This window comes from Amyelois transitella, chromosome 17, assembly GCF_032362555.1.
Source record: "Amyelois transitella isolate CPQ chromosome 17, ilAmyTran1.1, whole genome shotgun sequence".
Taxonomy (NCBI): domain Eukaryota; kingdom Metazoa; phylum Arthropoda; class Insecta; order Lepidoptera; family Pyralidae; genus Amyelois; species Amyelois transitella.
The window spans coordinates 2,722,199-2,743,960 of record NC_083520.1 but is presented as its reverse complement, the minus strand read 5'-3'; the positions used below and the strand labels follow the sequence as shown (position 1 = coordinate 2,743,960).

The following is a 21,762-nucleotide window of genomic DNA, read 5'->3' as shown; positions in this document are numbered from 1 at the left end:
AAGCAGGACACGACCAGATCATGTCCCGGATGTCATTCTTAAAGTTCAAGTCTGCCTTACTCATGAATATGAGATACTATTCCAGATAAACGCATTAGCATTGACGACATTACATCTTGTGATTAAACTCAGTGGCTCTCAATGTGTAGAAATGAGTTTACCTATAGGCAGATTTTTTTATATCTAGAAAATTTACTTTGCCTTATTGCAATCTTTAGTTTGAAATAAGTAGTTGTGCGCCACGAACGTAGAAGTCGCGAACACTGTGAATTAGGGATAGGGTTATAAACCTGGGATTCCTCTTTTAGACGATGGGCTAGCAAGCAACCTGTCACTATGTGAATATCAATTCTATCACTAAACCAAACAGCTGGCGTGGCCTGTCAGTCTTTTCAAGACCGGTGGTTCTGTCTACCCCGCTAGGGATATAGACGTGATCATATGTATGTATGTATGAGTACCTACTAAGATAGATCATACGATACAAACATTGACAAACACTGACCATGAAACTTAAACAATCAAAAGCACATCTAATTGTAAATCTGTACGTAGACGGTTAGAGGTTATCTTTTACTAATAAATATGATTTTTTGCGCGGTTTTTTTGGAGTCGCTTCTATGAATAATGATACATAGTTTATTTACGTAATAGTCAGTAAAGCACTGGGCATCCGCGTCAGTGGTCAAATGCTCAATTTAATTGTAGTTTTGTGGAATAATGGGACATGGGAAATGATTTTGGCTTATAAACAAGCAGGAAGAGGACTGTTAAATTAAATTAGTAAATTATTAGTTGAAAAAACAGACTGAAATATGCGTTTCGAGTGTTTTATAGTGTGCATTTGGATTTATTTAGTGAATGTTTGTGGTAAGTTATTTCATCAAGTAAATAATTTTGTTCATCAAATGAGGTTATTTATACTTGTAACGAAACCTCATTCGATGATCAAAATTCTGTTCGATTTTGTTTCTAAAAATCAAAATTCTGTTCGATTTTTTCAAGTTTGTTGATTCTTATTATAACGAAAAGTTTACTTTTCTGATTTTTTTTATTGGGTGTCGCATGTTGATCTTATACCTGTTTTTGGTAGTCGTATGGGAAATCCCATTTACGGACGACCCCCGGATCTTCACTCAAAAGAGTGTGGGACTACTGGCACCTAGCGTGCCAACCTACCCACTAAAACCTCTCCATTGCGTCTCTTCCATTTTGAGGGCATCGTGGGATCGCAAGGCATTCTCACACTACCAACGTTAATATATATTTTAAATAATATTCTTTAATAAACATCGAACTTTTTTAAAATAAAAATAGACAAGAACCCAACAACAAATTAATAATCCATCTTCATCATACAAATAAAGATTTTCTTTTTTTTTATCCATCTTCAAGGCGTGCACATCTCCAACCTGAACGAGGCATGTTTCCGCTGCCTCTGCCACGTGGTGGGCTGCGACATGTCCCATGGCTGCAGTGGGGGGTACTGCGGGCCCTTCTACATCTCTAGGGTCTACTGGGTGGACGCCGGGAAACCCACGTTACCAGACGATGATGCTAACAGGACTGAAGGTGCATTTGGTCTTAATTGAAACTAGGTTCTGCCAGGGGTCAACATGCCTGAAAATTAAGGAAAAGGAGGAGCAAGTCGACCTGTTCTACATCTCTATGGACTCCTGGGAAAGCCCATGTAACTCTAGTGTCTACTAGGTGGACGCCGGGAAACCCACGCTACCAGACGATGATGCTAACAGGACTGAAGGTGCATTTGGTCTTAATTGAAACTAGGTTCTGCCAGGGGTCAACATGCCTGAAAATTAAGAAAAAGGAGGAGCAAGACGACTTATTCTACATCTCTATAGACTACTGGGATTACCCATGTCACTGCGAAGCTTTTTACATCTCTAGTGCCTACTGGGTAGACGTCTGGAAATCCACGTTCCCAGACGATAGTGCTAACTGTACTGAAAGTGACTTCTGTTATTTCTCTTCAGCTTTTTCGTGTGAATTTGGGAAAACAAGAGCGATTATAACCTAATTTAATCCTACTTAGGTCAATTATCGTAAATCTCAAAATTCTACGTATTGACAAACGTTTGGAAGATGGGTAGTCCAAGTTACCATTTGTTCCAAATAGGAGTGAAGGTTCCTTAATGTCACTAGTTTTTTTTTTTGGCGTTTCGTATTGCTTAAATTATGGAGAAGACCATAAATAAGATTTTGGTAAAAAAAATACCCATGGTATAATAAAAGTAGATTTACCTACCTGTAATTTTATTAGAATCAACCAGTCACCTTTTCATCTATTTTAACTTCGGGCTATCATTTTCAGCATTTCAAGACTGTGCGCGTGATTACTACTGTTCGATAAGAATAGTGGAGAGCTACATGGCAAAGTTCGGGAAAGTAAGTCTAAGTTTTCGTAAAAGTACTGCATTATAGTATACTACTGTATATTGCCCTCCCTAGACGTAAGTACCACCGAGTTGAGTCTTTAGCGAATTGTTGAAATGTAGAATTCTACAAAGCATCCTTTATGTACCTTTTATATTCTGATTTCTTTAGCCCACAGCAAGTTAATGATCAAAAAAGGTTAATTATAACTAAGAGGCGAAAGCCCACTCAACTGTAATTAATTGGTTCCTCCCTTTTTTATACAAACTACTTTTCTGTTTAAAATTACTATTATATAAAAATATACATACATACATACACAGGGCTAGACAGAGCCAATAGTCTTGAAAATCCTGAAAGGCTACGTTCAGCTGTGTGGCTTACTTATAGATAGAATTGAGATTCATATAAAGTGACAGGTTGCTAGCCCGTCGCCTAAAAGAAGAAACCCAGGTATATACCTAAGCCTATCCCTTAGTCGCCTTTTACGACATCCTTGGGAAAGAGACGGAGTGGTCCTATTATTTTTTCTACTGGTGCCGGGAACCACACGGCACTACTAAAACAAATTATTTCAATTTGATCGGCTCAGTACCTACATGCCCAGAAATAGCCACCACACACACTTAGTTCTTAAACTGACATCATCGCTGGAACATTTCAGGACTGCAACAACGACGGTGTTACCAACTGCTACGACTACATGATGATCAACTACCACGGCGGCGCCGCGTGCTCAATGCCGCTCTACCTCACCGTCGGCGGCTTGCGGTGGCTCGACAGATACAAACAGTGCAAATTCTAAATTTAAAATACATTATACAGTCAAAATTATTATCTGCCATTCAAAATACGTTTCTTCTAAATTCGAAGATTTTGAGAGTTGCTGTGGGGTCCACAGATGTATGCAATACAAATTTCTTAATTCAAAATACATTCTACATTTAAAATATCTATCTATTTATTAGCTTAAAGAAGCGTATAGCAAGAAATGCAAATTCAAAATATCCTAGTCCAGGTGGCTCCACAGAATACATGACCCAAGGCGAAGGGCTAGCAATTGCAACCTTCAATATCTAAATCTTAATTCCATCATAAAGTCATCTAGCTAAACGTGACCTTTGTATCATTCGAACACTATTGGCTCTATCTACCCCGAAAAGGATAAAAAAATGATAATGTATCAATGGAATTATTCAAATCAAAAATGTAAGTAAGAAACTTAGAATAAAATAATAAAAACTAAAAGATATTTTATTTCGAACTAACCATTAGTACAAATATATACATTATTCTTGAAATACTTAAACGTAAAGGAATATTTTGTTTTGTGTCTTATTCCATTATATTTTCCTTATTAGCAAAGAAAATCTACGACCATTATAATTATCCTAAAACCATTTTTTATGTAATATCTTAATTAATACAGTCATATAACACTTTAAATAAATTCACATACTTCAAAAACGCTCACAAGTAACCTAATTTTTAAATCAGCTTAACAAAAAGTGATAAAGCTCATGCGAAAGTAACGAGTGGCGCCGGAGAATCCCATTGCTCGCCATCACCGTCCAATTCTTCATCAGACTCCTCCGCAAATTGTACCTGAAAATAAGGAACATACTAGCTTGTAAAATTACACAAAACGTGTAAGAATAAATGTAAAGAGAAATAGTGTAGATGAAAATGATATGGTGATTAGATTTTGCCAAATAAGAAAATCATTTGATAATCTAAATATAAAATCTTCACATTTGTGGCGAAATCTCTACGCCACACGTCACAACAGCCAATCACACAACAACTGTCAATCCTCGCGAAGAAATTGATGCACTCGACTAATAGCAGCGAAGAATCTAAATCGCGCAAAGATTTCATGGATTTGAGCATAAATACAACTTCCGACTCAACATCGTCGGAGCCGCGGTACCCATAGTCACATTACACCTAACCTGGCGAAAGATCTTCCCTTTGGTGGGGGTCGAGCGGAATCATCGCTCATGTGATTCACGCTTTGAACTCTTTCATATGTCAGCTCTTAGACTTATAATTTAGGATTTTCAGTCTTAGAAATTTTACCCGTAAGATCTGCATGCACAAGTATTTTGATTTCATGTTAATAATATTGATAAAACTGATTGAAATCACACTGTTATATATGAATATATTATATAGTATTAGCATGCGCCCGCGGTTTTCCTGTAAATAGTAACCTTTTTCAAAGTTCACCGTAAACCATTCAGTAGTTAACATTAACATCATGTTTTCATACATAACTTACAAAGCTTTCGCATTTATTCGTTTGAACATATGTTTATTTACTATTTTTACTTGTTTTTTTATATTGTTACTGGATTTCATTACATCTTTCGCATTCATTAGTTTGAACATATTTATTTACTATTTTTACTTGTTTTTTTATATTGTTGCTGGATTTATTTAAAATTGGATCTTACCCATGGGTTCACTCTGTTTCCACTGGGGTTATGTAACGAACTGCCTTGATTCGCTTGCCATTCCTGGAAAAAAATAATTTAAACGATTCTTAAACTTACAAAGAATCTGTTGATAATAGATAATTTAAACGATTCTTAAACTTACAAAAAATTTAATTATCTCTCTCATGTTTGCGTATTTTCGACATTGTGTCCATCTTGTTTTTTTTTTTAGATTGTCTAGCAGCCTGTCGCTATCTAAATGTGATCTGGGTCTGGGATCATTGTTATCAATTGTACAATAAATAAAATGAAATAAGAACTCTTTCGTCTGACCAGAGACGAGATGTAGTAGACTGTAATCAATGTTAATTATTTTATTTTTTATTTATGACTTTATATTTGTACGCCACTTTGGCAAAATACAGAGCACCTTAATTGTATTGACATCTTTGTATTTACCTGTATTTACAAATAAATTATTTTGATTTGATTTGATGTCGAGACAAAAGTTTTGAATGCCGATTTGACATAGCCTTGCATGTTCGGTCGTTCCATGACGCCTTGATACTATAATTGTCCATTTTATATATTTCCAACATCTTTATCATCGTCTTTTTTATATTTTTATTTTATTTTTTCTGTCATTTGAAACCATTCAACTATACGTGGCCTTCACCCTTTTGATGCTACTGATGGGTCTGTTTTTCGTGATACGTGAAGACGTGATATATGTAGTTCGTACGTTCGTAAAAATATTTATAAAACTTCAGTTTATGAGGTACAATCAACGTACAGCTCAAACCATTGGGACTAGAGACTTGAAATTTGGCATGCAGCTTCCTAATGTGGAATGCACTAAGAGAGGATTTCCCTAAATTCCCGCGGGAACGGTAATTAATTTTTCTTCTGATTGAGAAATGCTACTATAATATTCAAGAATTTCTAGATGATATTATTATAATTTAATTATTATTAATATGCATGACTCAGGAATTATATAATTATTTTAAATTGACAACAAATAAGGCTTTTTTAATTATTATTTAATTTTAATTTAATTCTTACTAATTAATTTAATTGCTTGTATGTTTTTGACTTTGAAATTTAATTTTAAATACGATATTGTACGTCCATTAGGACAGCTCACAGTGATGATCACAAATATGTAACAGCCTTTTAACCTGTGTTGCACAATAAACATATTTGATTTGATTTTGATTTGATTTGATTTTCGCTCCACGCGGGCGTTCTCTATTACCTGATAGGCGTCATTGAACGCGTGCGCCAATGACAGCGCAAGCGCCCGCGCCTGTTTCCGCCGCGCGCACACGAACACGTGCGCGACGTGCGTCTCGCCCGCCCCGCTGCCGCCTCTGCCTTCCACCACGGCAAACACACGGGCGTTCGCAGCGTCCGCTGAGCAGTATGAGATCCTGAAATAGTTGTAGCAGAAAGAATCTAATGAATTGATTTTCAAAATAAGACTTCTTCAGAACGCGTTAGAAATTTATAGGGAAAAGAGAGCCCTCAGGTAAGTCTGTGTTTTCTCTGTATGCAGAGCCACGGGAGCCGGCAATAACGATAAAAACTATCTACTGTAAGAAAATATTCTTACTTATTCGTTTTCAATTTCCACGTAGAAAAGGCGATTCTTAAATGCAATTCTATAGATATCAATCTACAGAATAAACAGAAAAGATTCTTGGAAATTTAACCAAACGTTTAAAAAAAGCTATCACCCGATAGCACTTGATACGCTAGTAGCTTAGATAATAATAATTTAAACAGACTTACTAACAGGCATATTTACAAACACTGATATAACATTGATTTATGTGGCTCATTTAAATCAATTTATTGATACGGAAAAAATGGTCGACGCGACTTCAGTCAATTAAAATAAAAAGTAATTAATTACACAAGATTATTGACATTTATTTTCACAATTGACTTTATCAGAAAGTCAATGACTGTTAGACACTGTCAGTATTTATTAATGGTTTCATTAACATTTTTTCTCATCTAAGTTAATTTTATCTCATTAAAATTGAAAAATACTGGCGATGGAGTGACAACCTAAAAAGGTTGCTGTTTTTTTTTATTTGTAGATATATATTTTTATTCCCACTGAACTTGGGGGAGGCCTTATTATGTCACATACCTGTATATTGAAAGACTGATTACATTTTCTTGAGATTCCGCGTCCGTCACTATGATGCCTTTAGGGCTGATGTCCAAGTTCACCCTTTGCAGCTTCTTGTTCATTGCTGAAAAACATGAAAATTTAATTGTAGTTTAAGAGTACAAAAGCTGAAAGACATGATTTTCCCCTTTGAAACGCTAGTATGAGAACGATAATTTGATAAATTAATACATTTTCTAGGCGTGCTACTAGTGCTACTAGTGCTCTACCTCACAATCACACAGTCATGTTACTCTAATCATAAATTTTATAAAATTTTTCTTTCCTCCTATATGACCACGATTCTGGAGAACGCATAACTGTATTCACCGAACACAGATTGAATCTAAGTTAGATTTAAAATTTTGTAATATTTGTACTCACTTTTAGCTGTATGTAAGGCAGACCGCACAGCTAAAGCGGTAGCGGGCGCGGACGCGGCTCGTTCCACAGGCGCCACTCCCGCGTACCTCACGTCACTCTGACCGCGGCCTAAGTCGCGGGCCTCTCGCCACCAACCTTCTCCTTCACATTCAGCAAGAGCCCATTCCTCGCAGAGTTCTGGAATAAAATATTTAGAACTATATTATAGACACGTTAATTTACGATTATTTATTTATTTAAACCTAAAACACGTACTCAACAGGTGGATTTCATGAGGCATTTCCTGCCAGTCGAACCTTTGAACTTAACTGAATATAGATCAATTTTTAAAACTTTAGAGCTGTACCTATAAATAAAGGCTTAACTTTCGATAACCTAGGTACTTTAATGAAGAATTTATGTCAGTTGGACGCCTGGATGTTCGCAGCACTCGCTAAAATAATTAGAAAGCTCGTTAATCTTCATCGCAGCTTAGAGCTTACTTACTTACAACTCAGGTCTTGCAATGTAACAAAATCTGTCGTTAATTTTGCTTTTTGAATATGTATAAAAAGTCCAGCTCAGGGGGTGACTATATGTATATAGGTCCCAAGCAACTTTAGTCAACTTAAATTTCGGGTTTTGTACATATTAATCCAGGCAACGGACTTTTTGTAATTTTCAGTCATTCGGATAATATAATTTTTGTAATGGATTTCACGGATATATTCCCGTTCAAAGCTAGAGCCAACTACGGCGGACGTTGTCGCCTTCGCTATCAGTTATTAGAGATAATGTCGGCCTAGGCAATTTTCTCAAGCCTGTCCGGCTAGATTTATTGGCGACATCAGTGTCGCAAGCTAGATTAGGCTTATAACGATCGGAAATTAGGCGATTAGTTCTGATTTCATTATAATATCGATAGCGACTTTTCAGTTGCAATCTGTACTAGTTTTGCGAGTGAGAAATTGTTGGTTTACATGCCAGTTCGGATTGGTGAAGTAAACTCCGCGTTGGGAGTTTTTGTTGCACTATACTAAATAAATAAATAAATAAAGATCTTCCGCCAGGCTTAATGGGTAAGCCTGGGAACCGAGCAACATAGACTGGGGTCATGTTGAGTCGGACTATATACATGGTCTATTTAAAAAAAAATCTTAACACAATATTGCGGCGTCCAGCCATCGTTGCCACTATGCCTTTGTACTGAAATCTTATTATCTATTCTACTGTCCCTGAAACCATACAAAACAAATTCAAGCAAACAAATATATCTGTATAGGAAATGTTTAGTCACAGTCGCAGTGAGATTAACAACAAAAACAGTGCGTAATACAGTCGTAATATTTAGCACAACACCCGATTATCACCAAACAAAGACTATATACTTGACGTCAAGGGCACAAGTTCAGCGTCGGCGAGTTATCCAAGTGACCGCCTTTAGCTGCTATTTCAGTAATATCTGGCACTTATCTCACTGTTATCTAGGCCAGACATGTATGGGCATGGTAATTAGGGCACGGGTCAATCATTAGGCGCAATTTGTCAGGATGGATCATCGTGATTGCGTTTGGAATAATTCAATGTGCAGTAGGCAATGATTGAAAAACACGACCGTGTAAAAGATATAATATTTTCATAGAAAAGTTATTAGTTATTAGCTTGTTTTAAACTTAATACATTAAACTCAATACAGAAGATATGCACTGTTGATTGCCATCGCAACAATTTACAATGCATAGGAAGAGAAGCAGCCGGCACACACTATGTTTTTCCGCTACCAGACTATCATGCAAGCTTCGTATACGCTTTCATGGCAAGTTCGCGGACTTTGAGCTAAATGCCTGAGATAATTTCGCAAGAATGCTGTAGCTGCCTTCTCCGTTTGATCGCCTTTCATCCGATCAATAATTTATAAAGCGACAACTATGGTTGGAAAACCTAGAATTATATGTTCATAAAAACGCTATTGCATGGTAAGTAGACTAACAGTAATTGGCCCTAGATCAATTAAGTACCGGTAGATACTTATTAGACAAAATCTAGACCTGAGATGTTAATTTAGACTGGGATAAAATCTTAATGGTATAATCATGTAAGTACCTACTCAAAACTTGCTATAATTTTTGGTGCAGCAATCAACGTGTGTATAAAGAGACGTAGCTTTATGAGAATTCACAAAGAATCAGTGATCTTTTGTAAAAACCAAAATCCGAGCACAACAGTTCAGTTAGTTTTATGAACTTTCCATGAGGGCAAAATTTAATTATAAAGTAGAAAAGTGTGGGTATTCGTCTATGTCGTAGAAGACGAGCTTTCCAACAAAAACCAAGGCTTGGTGTTAAGAAAGTAGACAATAAAAGAAACTTTTAACGCCTGTATAATATAATATCGCTAAAGTCCACAGCTGAGAATGCAACGACATGACAAGAGAGAGATCTAATTCGTAACGAAAAAGTTTATAGTATGCTACCTACCGGTTAAATATTAATTTCTTTTCGTGAATTGAAATCTGTCCCAATTGTGACCTGAAAGTACCTAGAGCTATTTAAGCGTAACGGCGTAAGTGAATAAAATCTAGACATATTGTTTTTGTCCACGATTTTGTACACGTAACTACTGAAATAAAGATTGATTATGCAATAAAGATTTTGGATTTTAATTTTAAATCCAATCTTTTTCGTAGTCAATTTTGAAAATTAGGTTTTTGGTAACTAAGTTAAGTTCCTATCAATCTAATTAAATTTCGGATGAAAGTTAAAACGGAAGAATCTAAAAGTACTGAATTAAAAATACAAGTAAGAAGGCTAGACTTATCGGGAACATTAGTAATATAAACATTTTACAAAATAAACTTTCACCTCGCCACTTCTTACTGAAAGACTTCCTTCAAGCAAAAACTATTCAACGTTTTCCGACGAATCTTTACAATGTGCTAATATACGGAACAAGTAAGGTGCCTTTCCACCATGTACTATGCTACGTATGGTACTTTGGTTCCACCAATCACAAAATCAAAAAATTACCTCATATTGCTAACTGTTGGGTTATGTAGACCTTATGACAACTTCTTCTCTATCTACTTCAGCCATTGTTTGGATTAGGCTTTCAAATTTATCCCTGTTTAAGCGTTTAGGATTCAGGTAATTTTCGTCCTCCTGGCACATTGCTTGAAGGTTTAAAGAGCGTTAGCCTACAAAGCATCTATGCAGAGCGCCTCCATTTTGGTTCAACTTATGTGACATAAGTTGTTTTATAGCCTAACTTGAATTATCTGATGAAAAAGCAACCTTATACTTTTGCGCTGTTAACAACTCGGTTGCAAACGTTGAGTTTTTTTCTGACGCCATTTCAAAGCAGTATTTTTGTTTAATGAGCTTGATGAAATATTATAGCTTAGCTTGAATTATTTGATGGAAAAGCACACTTAGCTTTAGCGCTATCAACTTTGTTGCTGGCAAACGTCGAGTTTTTCATATGTTTTCTGACGCCGTTTAAGGCAGGCAAAGCGAGAGCTCCTAATGCCGAGATAATTAGAGAGAAACGTTCAGCCGGAGATACACACAGTTACCCAACTTGGGAGTTATAATGAAGACGTAAAAAGACTGGTTTGGGGACTGGTGGTGCTGGAAAGCAAATTGACATATGAATATTCGCAGGATTTTCAGATTGACTTGGCGATACTTAAGTTCTTTAAGGCTCTTGTAGGTATGGAAACTTAATAATTAAGGTTTTTACTTTGACTTTAAAATGTGAAGTTCTGAAAAAAGGACGTTTTGTCTAAAGGAATTAACTACTTACTACTATTACATTGAGTGGCACCTTTCCCGGGCCGCACATTTTTCTACCGTTAACATAGAGATAATCTTTTCGTTAATTCTTAGATCGAAACTAAAATCCAACACTGTCAAATCAATGCAATTTTTAAAGAGAAAATATCAATCGGTAAAGTACAAAAAAATCCACTGAGAAATAAAGCATAACAAAACAATACAAAAATTTCCTGAATTAAATGCATGAAGACTTTTCAGCGAAGCGGGTGGTAGGGCTAAATTAAAAGTTTTGCCAACTTTTTTCACAATTAAGTAACTTGTTAATTTTAATTTACAAGGACTGAAATTTATGGCTGTTGTATTAAAAATGTTCTGCATCGCATCACTTCATACTTTATGACAATTAAATGCAAAAGTTTATACATAAGTACCTCCTAATGCACACACATTAAAACACGCCTCACGTGTTTTAATGTATTATAATAACTTGAAACACAAAGTGTAATTCGTTTTATTATACTTCCGAAACAAATCAATTTAATTCTTCAGAGATGTTAAGTTTAATTTCAAAATTAACAGAATTTTTGTGCTTTTAGGTATATATGAATAGATATAGGTAGGTACATTAAATAAAATTCAAGAAACTAGGTAATTTACCTACAAATTGTAGTTATTTTTTAACAATCAACAAAAATTCACTTTTTAAAATAGAGTTTTTATTGAAAAGATTTCACTCACTTTTATGCTTGGAATGGGTCCTCCACATCTTCCTCAGCAGCGTAGTCATTTTCAAATATTCTGAATATTCTTTAAAAAAATTCTTCGAAATTAGATTAATGAAATTAATTATTATGTGCCAGTAATTTAAAACTGGCAGGCAAGTTTTCCCGTCCGTAGTTCCCGCCAAACTGCAAGCCTGCGCGCACGCAGACCTCAGACCCACCCTTCGCGTATGAACCTCAGTAGAACGTGCGCGTCAATTTACTGAGCCAATGTAGACGTCTACATAAAGTATATACACCATGTTCATCTCGTGTTTTTTATTTGATTTTGCATTTTATTAAAATTTGAGCGACATATGATTAATTCTCATGAAAACAATGGAACGCGAGAAGGAAAAACTTGCATAGTTTTAGGTAATAAGTACTTATTTTTTACCTAAAAAGGTGACTTTTCAAAATAATATTAAACTTTTACTCCTCTATTCTAATCTTATATAAGGAATGTTTCTTACTACTATATTTAGAATCATTTAATATTAGGTAGTAAAATTTAATGTTGATATGTAATAAGAAGAACTTATCAAGCTTTCGATAATTTTAAATAAACAGAACAAGGGCCTGGATTTAAAAAAAAATCGAACAAATATTTGAGTATTTACCCACTCTTAAAGAAACCTTAAAATAACATTACCTAAACACTGCATCAAAAATCCTAGATTCGAATAAAAATTCCTCAGTCACTTTCAATTGCGTTCTCGATCTATATCTTTGTTTTCAATCGATAAGTCTTTGAAACGATTACACAAAATGAAATCATATTAGCCACCGGCACCACCTATGCAGGCTAACTACTTACATAATATTATATTATTAAAAAAAAAATGAAAGGCAAGGAAAAACACGAGCTTTGTAACTAAACTATTGAATTTGCAAATAATGCAACTGAATAAATAAAAAGATATGGTCGTATTAATTTATTATTTTTAATGGCAAATAAAAATTATCTTAATAGGAAAAGAGTGTCATTGATGTTGGTAGCCATTATTTTTAGAACGTGGAGGCAAAACATTTTTATCAAACAGGGAATTATAACAAGTTCAATGTTTCATAATTATATAACATCTATATCATATGATTAAGTACTTACAATGTAATTAGTTAAGAATAAACTGATTTCCCTAAAGATAAAAATTTAGTATATATTTTGGCAGAGGGCAGAATTCGGTAAAAGTAAGTACATCAAAAATACCAAATGTTATTTGGCATGAAAAGTGATATGATGAGAGAAAAATTATTAATTTGGCATCCCAACCATCCCTACCTTACTAACCCAAGTAATATTAATAATATTGTTTGTTTATTATCTACCCAGTCTTCAATGTATAAAAGAATTTTACGAATTTTCTTGAAATTTTCATATACCTCTAGTTAAATAGTTAAGCAGTGAGGAGAAAAAAAAAAAGCACTGCACACCACAGTAGATAGCGACCTTTACATTATCTACATACACACATAAAATGACTCCTTTTTTACGGAGGGGTAAGCAGGAATACATCTTTCCAATTGCCACGATCTCTGCATACTTCTTTCGCTTTATAAAAATTCATGACTCTATTCATGCTTCGTCGGTACTCTTGACATGACCTTTTTCCGAAACACCGATTTGATCAAAATATGTAGGTTCTTTTGTCTTGGCCTACCCACTCCAACATTCCCATTCACGCTCCCCTTTAATTCCTGTTTTACCTAAAAATAGCAAAAAGCCATGTACTAACGCGATCAAAGTCTTAGAATGATTTAAACCTAAGTATAAGAGAATGCTTATGATGCAAGCGCGGAGACCCGGCCATCATATGTCTAGCTGATGCAATACTGCGGATCCCGCGCTCAGATCAAGTTTTTTCTGATCTGTTCCCCTCTCGAACTACACTTAGCATCCTTTTACTGCGAAATGCATAATAATGGTGTATAGACGTGTGCCAAAGTAAATATAATTAGGTAGGTAACCTACCTATCTTTCAAGGTTTTGCTTTTGGTCAAAATAAATCAAGAGGTTGATTCTTAAATATTCACTTATTATAAAAAGTTAACAATTATGAACCAACGAGTATATCATATTTATAGAAAATTTTGTATGATTAGATATAGATACCTACTATAAGGATAAGCAAGGTATATTCCTATGTCTACCACACAAGGGATAAAAACGTGATTATATGTATTCCAATGGTTGTAACCAAAATGGTAAAAATTAAACATCTTGATCCATACATACATTACTTAGGTAAAAAAAAAATTTTCGAATTGAGAACCTCCAACTTATTAACTCAGTCATAAATTATGGACTTTAGGACTCAGAAGTCCCAATCCCAAATTAAGAAACATTTTCTTTGATTTTCTTATAATATATTTTAATTGATAAGTCCCTGCATAATAGTTCAAGACAATGAAAGTTGTTAGAGGTACCGCCAAAAATTTTAACTATACGCCTGACATTTAATAACAGCAATTACACCAATGTGTTGATTTCTATCAAAGTAATAATATCTTTGGTTGAAAGACCTTACCTTTTAGCTAAGATCCATCCAGGATTTTGATATGACAATTATTAAATATTGTTCGAGATGTCCATAATAATGAATAAAACATTTTGAATTTGATCATAGGTGTAACCACAAAGTATCCCGCAGAGACAATGAGATGGACCGCCAGTCGTCACTTAGATAACTCTTTTCCTCATCCAAGCGCATTCCTGGTTACATTTTTCCATCCACTGTCTGGCTGTATGGTTCAAAACTAATGACCACTTATAATAGCATAATAGCTGCTCATAGCATTTTACATTGGAAACATTTGGCACTATTCAGTATTCATGTAATCGTATGCAACTTTTGATGAACTAAGTAAGATATGCCTCATCAGGGGTCTATCGAAAAGAGGAACAAATAATGACATTTTCATCTCGCATATGAACCAGGGTGGCAGTACCTATAGATTGTGCAGCAGTACAGGTCTATAATCACGTCTTGCGGGGTAGACAGAGCCAACAGACTCGCAAAGAATGAAAGGCTACGTTCAGCTATATGGCTTAATGTTGGTACTGAGAACCCTTGTTTATTAACCTTTCCCTTAGTCGCCTTTACGACATTCATTGGAAAGAGATGGAGTAAGCCTGGGCCTGGAAACAAACGGCACAGAATTTTTTCTGTCAGTGTTTTAGAAATTAATTAAAAATAATTACATGTTTAAAAAATTAAGATTTATTTAAATAAAACAATCAAATTACTTAATATCAATGAAAAACATCAATACATTACTGATAAACAATAATAAATTACAATGTGTCAACCAATTGATTTTTTACTTCTAGTAACGGAGTTAGGGAGTGAGAGAAAGTACATTCTATAGTAATAGAGTTGTAGCCAAAAGATTATTCATGATGTCCTGACCCATAACTACATCCCTTGCGGGGTAGACAGAGCCAGCAGCAACAGGTTGCTAGCCCATCGCCTACATTAAGAATCCCAAGTTTATAAGCCTAAATAATTCTTGCTATGTGTAACACAATCTTCTCTCTCCCACATAACTCCGTGCTTCTACTCCACAAAATCTAAAAATTTTAACTGTAAGTACATCACATCAAAATATTTGTAATATAATGGGTATTTAGTACGAAGACTAGCCTTAAAATTTTATAATTCCCTTTCATGGATTGCTACAAGATCTGTATAAACATGTAAGTACAGTCAACTGCATATCAAGTTACCTTGCACGGAACTTTATGATGTGGTAATAGAGGCGAATTTAGAGTGAGTTTGGTTAGTTTGATATGCTGTTGACTGTTCATCAATAACACAAAAGTATAAATACAAAAAATAATGTACCTTGTCATAAAAAGATAAAATACAATAAGGAAAGTAAGAATACAGGAATTTTACCTGAAATTTCAAAGCATAATAAACGTTTAAGGATTTTATTATACGGACACTAAAACCTTTATATTATATATTTTTTCCAAGCTAAATAAGTGAAAAAATTATATAAGTATGTGTTTCATCATGGTAATTAATAGAAAGAGCCAAATATTATTCTTCAGTATAAGAAACTCATTATGTATGTATTTGGTGTAAAAATTGTGAACATAAATTATATTTATTTCAATTATAGTAAATAGAATAGAATAGAATAGAATAATTTATTTGCATGATTCACATGACAAACTTTTGTCATTCATCTAATATCTTATTATATGGGAAACAAACCCTCAACAATCATAATAATTATCATTTGTGAAGCTTTCTATATGCTATTTATATGTATCCACTATTTATTGCTAAGGCTTAATTTTAAATTTTATTCTTTATATTATAAACTTATAAAAATCAATTATAAGGAAGTCATTTGAGTTCTTTCTTAACAGTCATAGCAGTCTTATCTGCAGGTTTAGCCACTGGCTTCACAGCGGATCATTTCTTTTTTCTGTCCTGAGTACACTTCGGGCAGTACCACTTGCCTTTGGGTTTGATCTTGAGGTCAACACATGCGAAGTGGAACCATTCTATAGGGCAATCAGGGTTATCACAACCTATCATCTCGCCATAAGACACTTGGTGGCAGAGGCAGTAAGTAGGCTCATTGGGATCCACTGGCATATCAAGAACATCACTAGGGTGGGCCATGCCGGCTACAGAATCCAAATCTGGAGTCTCTTCCTGTTCTTTGACAGCATTAGCAGTGGCAGTTGCACCTTTGCGTTGAGCCTTCTTCTTGGCAGCTGAGCGGCCTGCTGCAACCGCGTCATCCTCACTGGACGCACCAGCGCGCTTTTTCTTACCAGTCGAAGCAGCCGCTTTCTCATTCCCTTTATGCTTTTTCCTACCTTTTTTCACTGTAGTTGTGTTAGTCTCTTGGTCAGCAGCTGCTTGTTGAGCAGCTCTGGCACTCATGACTTTCTCCTGGATTTCCGATTCAAAGCGAACTAGGTCGGAATCCAGTCGCCGTATATGCTTGTCGACTAACTCATACGTCTGTATTGCGAGTTGGACTTTGTCGTCACCGTATTCCTTTGCTTTGTTAAAAAGGCCCTGAATTGTATTTACCTTTTCCTTCTTAGTTTCCTCATCCATTTTCGGAATATTTGGAAGTAACTCATCGGCCATGAGATCGATTGTTCTCATTATTCCGTGCGCCCTATCGTCGAGGTCCCTCATGAGCTTGAAGTTTCTTTGTAACTCAATCGGCAAATGCTGGAGGCTATCCAGATAATGCTCTAAGTAAAGAGCTGAAGTCATCTTTAACTTATATTATTTCGGTAACGATTTCAATGAAAGTAGGTTCGTAATACCTATGTAATGTTTAATCACAATAAATTCACAAGTGTCCTTTGATAAAAAAAGACTACAGCCCAATATATTGAAAATGCATAATGTGAAATATGAATAATACTTAGAGCAATTATATTTAATTAAAAACAATGTTTCACAATCACCAAACAAGAAAAACGGCAAAAAACATAAATCAGAATTTCAGATCAGACATCAAATAAAAGCGGCTCAGTGTTGCCATTGCATTTAATTTTTATGACTTATGAATATGAATATCTGAATAAGTAACAGTACAGGGTACAGACAATTGATTTTTAAGTGTTCGATAACAAGCATGTGTGTTGGAGTTGTGTTATAATATAGGATTTGATGACTTTTGATGTTTCAAAGAGTTCCTAGAAAGGGAGAAGTAAAGCACCCACAGCTATTACTCGACTAATACTAAGTTTAGATAATTCTATGACTAGACTGTCGCTCACTAGCCACAAATAGCCTCATGAAGAAGTTTTATTGCCAAAACGAAGTAGAGAACAAATTTTATGTTGAAGATGACCAAAAAGGTCGGGTTTATAAATATTTCTTTTATATCTAATGTAATTTTTTGAATAGATTTATTTGTTCTCGTTTCGTAAGTGGGAAAGTAAGGTAAAACGTATTTTCGCAATCTCTTTATTTTATTTATTCCCACCACTATAAAAGAGCATTTCTGGAACAAGGAGTGCTGCGGGTCTACCGGGCATAACGAAACCATAACATCATTAACGCCTGCTTTTGGCAAACTGGTGCTCTTCTGGGACAGATTTTGTGCCTTTTCATTATAGGTGGTTGGCAATCGCTAATTGTCAATGTTGTCAAACTTCAGTTACTGAGTGACATAGTCACGTACGTCACAGAAATGAAATCAGAGTTTATCAGTCAGACAGAGTCAGGCCAGTCGAATTGTGATATCCACTGTAGACGACGTGTTTTTCATCGCTTCAGTTCGTAACACACATTCTAAAAGTTTTCAAGTAATTCAAACATGAGTGAAATAATAACTGTAGTTGCACCTGTAAATATAGCAGTCATTAAATATTGGGGCAAACGCGATGAAGAATTAATATTGCCTACAAATGATTCCGTTAGCGCAACTTTGGATACGGGTGTAATGTGTGCTAAAACTTCAGTTACTGCCAGGCCAGATTTTTCTGAAGATAAAATTTGGTTGAATGGGATAAAAGAATCATTTTCCAATAAAAGATTGCAAAATTGCCTAAGAGAGATAAAAATCCGAGCGGCGCAAGAAAAAAGTGTTGGAGAAGAGTTTTTGTACTGGAAAGTACACATTTGTTCTGAAAATAATTTCCCAACTGCAGCAGGTTTGGCATCTTCTGCTGCTGGGTATGCCTGCCTGGTGTCTGCATTAGCTAAACTCTACAAACTCAAATCTGATGTTAGTTCAATAGCTCGATTGGGTTCTGGAAGTGCTTGTAGGAGTGTCTATGGAGGATTTGTAAGATGGCATGCAGGGGTAAAACCTGATGGCTCTGACTCAGTGGCCACTCAGGTGGCTGATAATTCCCACTGGCCGGAAATGCATGCTTTGATCCTTGTAGTTGGAGAGAGTAAAAAGAAAATGAGTTCCACTAAAGGGATGAATATTACCAAGGAGACTTCAGACTTATTGAAGTATCGAGCAGAACAAGTAGTCCCTCAGAGAACTGAAGAAATTTGCAAAGCAATCAAAGAAAAACACTTTGCAAAGTTTGCGGAAATCACCATGAAGGATAGTAATCAGTTCCATGCAGTTTGCATGGACTCATATCCACCCTTTGTTTATTTGACCAGTGTTTCATATACCATTATTGATTTGATTCACAATTATAATGATTTGTACAGGGAAATTAAAGTGGCTTACACATTTGATGCTGGTCCCAATGCCTGTTTGTATTTATTGAAGAAGGATGTGCCAGAATTATTATCTGTTATTAATCATATTTTTCCTTCATCTTCTACCGCCTTTGTTAGGGGCATTGAGACTAATGTTAAACCTATTAATGCTGATATTGTGAGCAAGTTGACTATAGAACCTCAGGCCAAAGACTTGATCAAATATGTGATACATACAAAAGTTGGTGAAGGACCCACTGAAGTAACTGATGGATCCCATCTGTTGAATGATAATGGTTCTCCAAAATGTCTTAATATTATTTGAAACTTGGTGCTTTCATCTTATCATAGTGCAGCATTTACTCCACTTGCATTGTTAGACTATAATATATTAAGATAATTTTTTTATTCATTTGTTTCCAATAGAAACATCTTAATTTTAGATATGAATTTTTTTGTACATATTAGACAATATTCTTCCACATTCCTTATGTCATTAACACTTAAATTTAAATAGAGGTACTATTTGGTTGACCGAGCTTAGCTCGGTATTTTGTTTTTGGTAGAACGTGTTTTTTGAAACTTATATTTAGTATGAATTGCATACTGATAAAATATGAATAATGTTCTTTGATCTTTCCGACATAATAATAAAATAACTATAAACTTGTTATTTAAATAAAAATCACGAGTATAGCTAATAAGTTTATATACATTTTTGTCATTAGTTTTTTAATAATTAATAGGTTCTTAAGCTTAAGCAAACACTTCCTTCCACACTATATTCCGGGTATGATAAGGATTTTCATTTGAAAGATTGACTTTTAACGCAGTTGGTCGCTTGACTCTTTAAAAGGCGACGTATAACATGCCATGCATGAAGACAGGACTGGACTTTAAGTCAACCCCAACAGATTCAAAAGTCTAAAGCCCTACGACGTCTTTCGTCTCGACGTCTTTGTTCATCCAATCGGTATTCTCGTTCTTCGTCATTTTCAGTGGCCACACGTTGTGACGCACGCTGCCGTAAATCTTGTAGACGTCGCTCCCGTTGTTCGTTATTTTCAGCGGCCACACGTTGTGACGCACGCTGCCGCAAATCTTGTAGACGTCGTTCTCGCTGGTCGTCATTTTCAGCGGCCAAACGTTGCGACGCACGCTCTCGTGAAACATCCAAATCATAAGACCTTTCTGCTCGTATAATATAAGTCAAGTTTTGCAAACATCTTACTTTAGCAGCACGTGTGGGTTGAGCAGAAACTGGAAATGATTCATCACTGTGTGAAGTTTGAGAAACACCTGTGGAACAAGCGGAAATCTGATTGTTTCATGAAGGTTTTCTAGAAATGAGTTCTCTATGCACGAAGTTGGCTAAACCTGACCTGTTTGTATTTGATGACGATTGTGATTTTGACGGTGTTTTTGAGAAGAGTCGCAGCTTCGTGAAGTTAGATTGTTTAACAGCGTTCTTTTCCAAGATCTTTTAGGCATTTTTAAGTAAACTCGTGAGTTCAAAAGACACATTTGTCAATAAACAATTGATTTTCTTGGTCTAACCTCAAATCGAATACTTCTTTGTTTTCGGCGCAAAAAATACGAGGAATTCCGCCATCTATTGAGGAGTAAAAAAACCATAATAGACACGGATAGCGAATGCATCCGATAGCAAACTTATCTATAAGAAGTACGACAAACGCCATTTATTGATGAGTAGAAAAACTACTATTGACACGGACGGCGAGTTGCTATCAAATATGAACACGTTCGTCAATCAAAAGCTTCAGAAAATAAACTAGGAAAATCCCAAAGAAATAATAGCATCGCTGAAAGATAAAATAGCAGTATTTATGAACGGATTAATTTCTAGCATCAGAAAGCTCCATCTAGTATCGAGTAGAAAGAGTTTTTACTACGCTTTTTTTACTTTTATACCCGGTGTGGCCCTCATCGGACATGGCGAAACCGAAACTATATCAGCGCCATCTATAAAGATGGCGCTGATATAGTTTCTTAAAACGCGATTTTTAAAATGTTTATATATCTTGGGAACCGAGCTTTTCTCGAACCTAGGACCTTGATAAATCGATTCCTTGAGCCGAAAAGCCCCTAATCTGTAACTTTCATGAAAATCTTTGGAGCCGTTTCCGAGATCCTGATTATATATATACAAGAATTGCTCGTTTAAATATATTAGATATATCTTGGGAACCGAGCTTTTCTCGAACCTAGGACCTTGATAAATCGATTCCTTGAACCGAAAAGCCCCTAATCTGTAACTTTCATGAAAATCGTTGGAGCAATTTCCGAGATCCTGATTATATATACTATACAAGAATTGCTCATTTAAATATATTAGATAGATTTTAATTGTAATATAAGTATTTTATATTCGTTTTTAATTAAGATATATTGAAATCAAATGGCAAAGGTGAAGTGTTATCACTAATCTTGAATATAAGAATGTTGAAATTTAAATGTTTTGTTATTTATATTATCATATCAATACTATTTGACCTCTAACGCCTTAGCAGTTCAGAAACAAATCTTTTGTAAAGAACACAATACAATATTTTTAGATATTCAACAATACAATAATAATTGGTAACATCAACTTCTCCCAAGGGCCTCTACGTGTTGGATTTATATCCCCACGCAAGCCTCTCAAAAATCCGGGGTGTATTGTATAGTCCCATGAAA

General features: G+C 35.2%; 4 protein-coding genes across 5 annotated transcripts; 2 read left to right on the top strand and 2 right to left on the bottom strand.

The window, feature by feature from the left end:
* The first annotated feature begins 576 nt into the window (after positions 1–576).
* On the top strand, positions 577–3,607 carry LOC106143375 (lysozyme 1). 2 transcript variants are annotated; one of them, XM_060948869.1, is made up of 5 exons: positions 577–870; positions 1,396–1,520; positions 1,711–1,762; positions 2,333–2,406; positions 3,059–3,607. In XM_060948869.1, the coding sequence occupies exons 1-5, from the start codon at positions 816–818 to the stop codon at positions 3,197–3,199; spliced, it is 447 nt and encodes a 148-aa protein (XP_060804852.1). In that variant the 5' UTR covers positions 577–815; the 3' UTR covers positions 3,200–3,607. The 2 variants fall into 2 exon arrangements, with proteins under 2 accessions (XP_060804852.1, XP_013200891.1); XM_013345437.2 differs by lacking the exon at positions 1,711–1,762 and having other exon boundaries at positions 581–870; positions 1,396–1,572.
* Positions 3,608–3,695: 88 nt separating this feature from the next.
* LOC106143376 (low density lipoprotein receptor adapter protein 1) lies at positions 3,696–12,679 on the bottom strand. The gene is made up of 7 exons (XM_013345438.2): positions 12,564–12,679; positions 11,889–12,152; positions 7,399–7,575; positions 6,994–7,099; positions 6,091–6,265; positions 4,851–4,913; positions 3,696–3,999 (listed from the first exon to the last, which is right to left on the bottom strand). Exons 2-7 carry the CDS (start codon positions 11,935–11,937, stop codon positions 3,913–3,915), a joined length of 657 nt encoding a protein of 218 aa, XP_013200892.2. The 5' UTR covers positions 11,938–12,152; positions 12,564–12,679; the 3' UTR covers positions 3,696–3,912.
* Positions 12,680–16,095: 3,416 nt separating this feature from the next.
* On the bottom strand, positions 16,096–17,426 carry LOC106143456 (inhibitor of growth protein 5). The gene has a single exon (XM_013345549.2). It carries the CDS (start codon positions 17,161–17,163, stop codon positions 16,339–16,341), a length of 825 nt encoding a protein of 274 aa, XP_013201003.2. The 5' UTR covers positions 17,164–17,426; the 3' UTR covers positions 16,096–16,338.
* Positions 17,427–18,125: 699 nt separating this feature from the next.
* Positions 18,126–19,573, top strand: LOC106143368 (diphosphomevalonate decarboxylase). The gene has a single exon (XM_013345429.2). The coding sequence runs from the start codon at positions 18,218–18,220 to the stop codon at positions 19,388–19,390; it is 1,173 nt and encodes a 390-aa protein (XP_013200883.2). The 5' UTR covers positions 18,126–18,217; the 3' UTR covers positions 19,391–19,573.
* Positions 19,574–21,762: the final 2,189 nt, after the last annotated feature.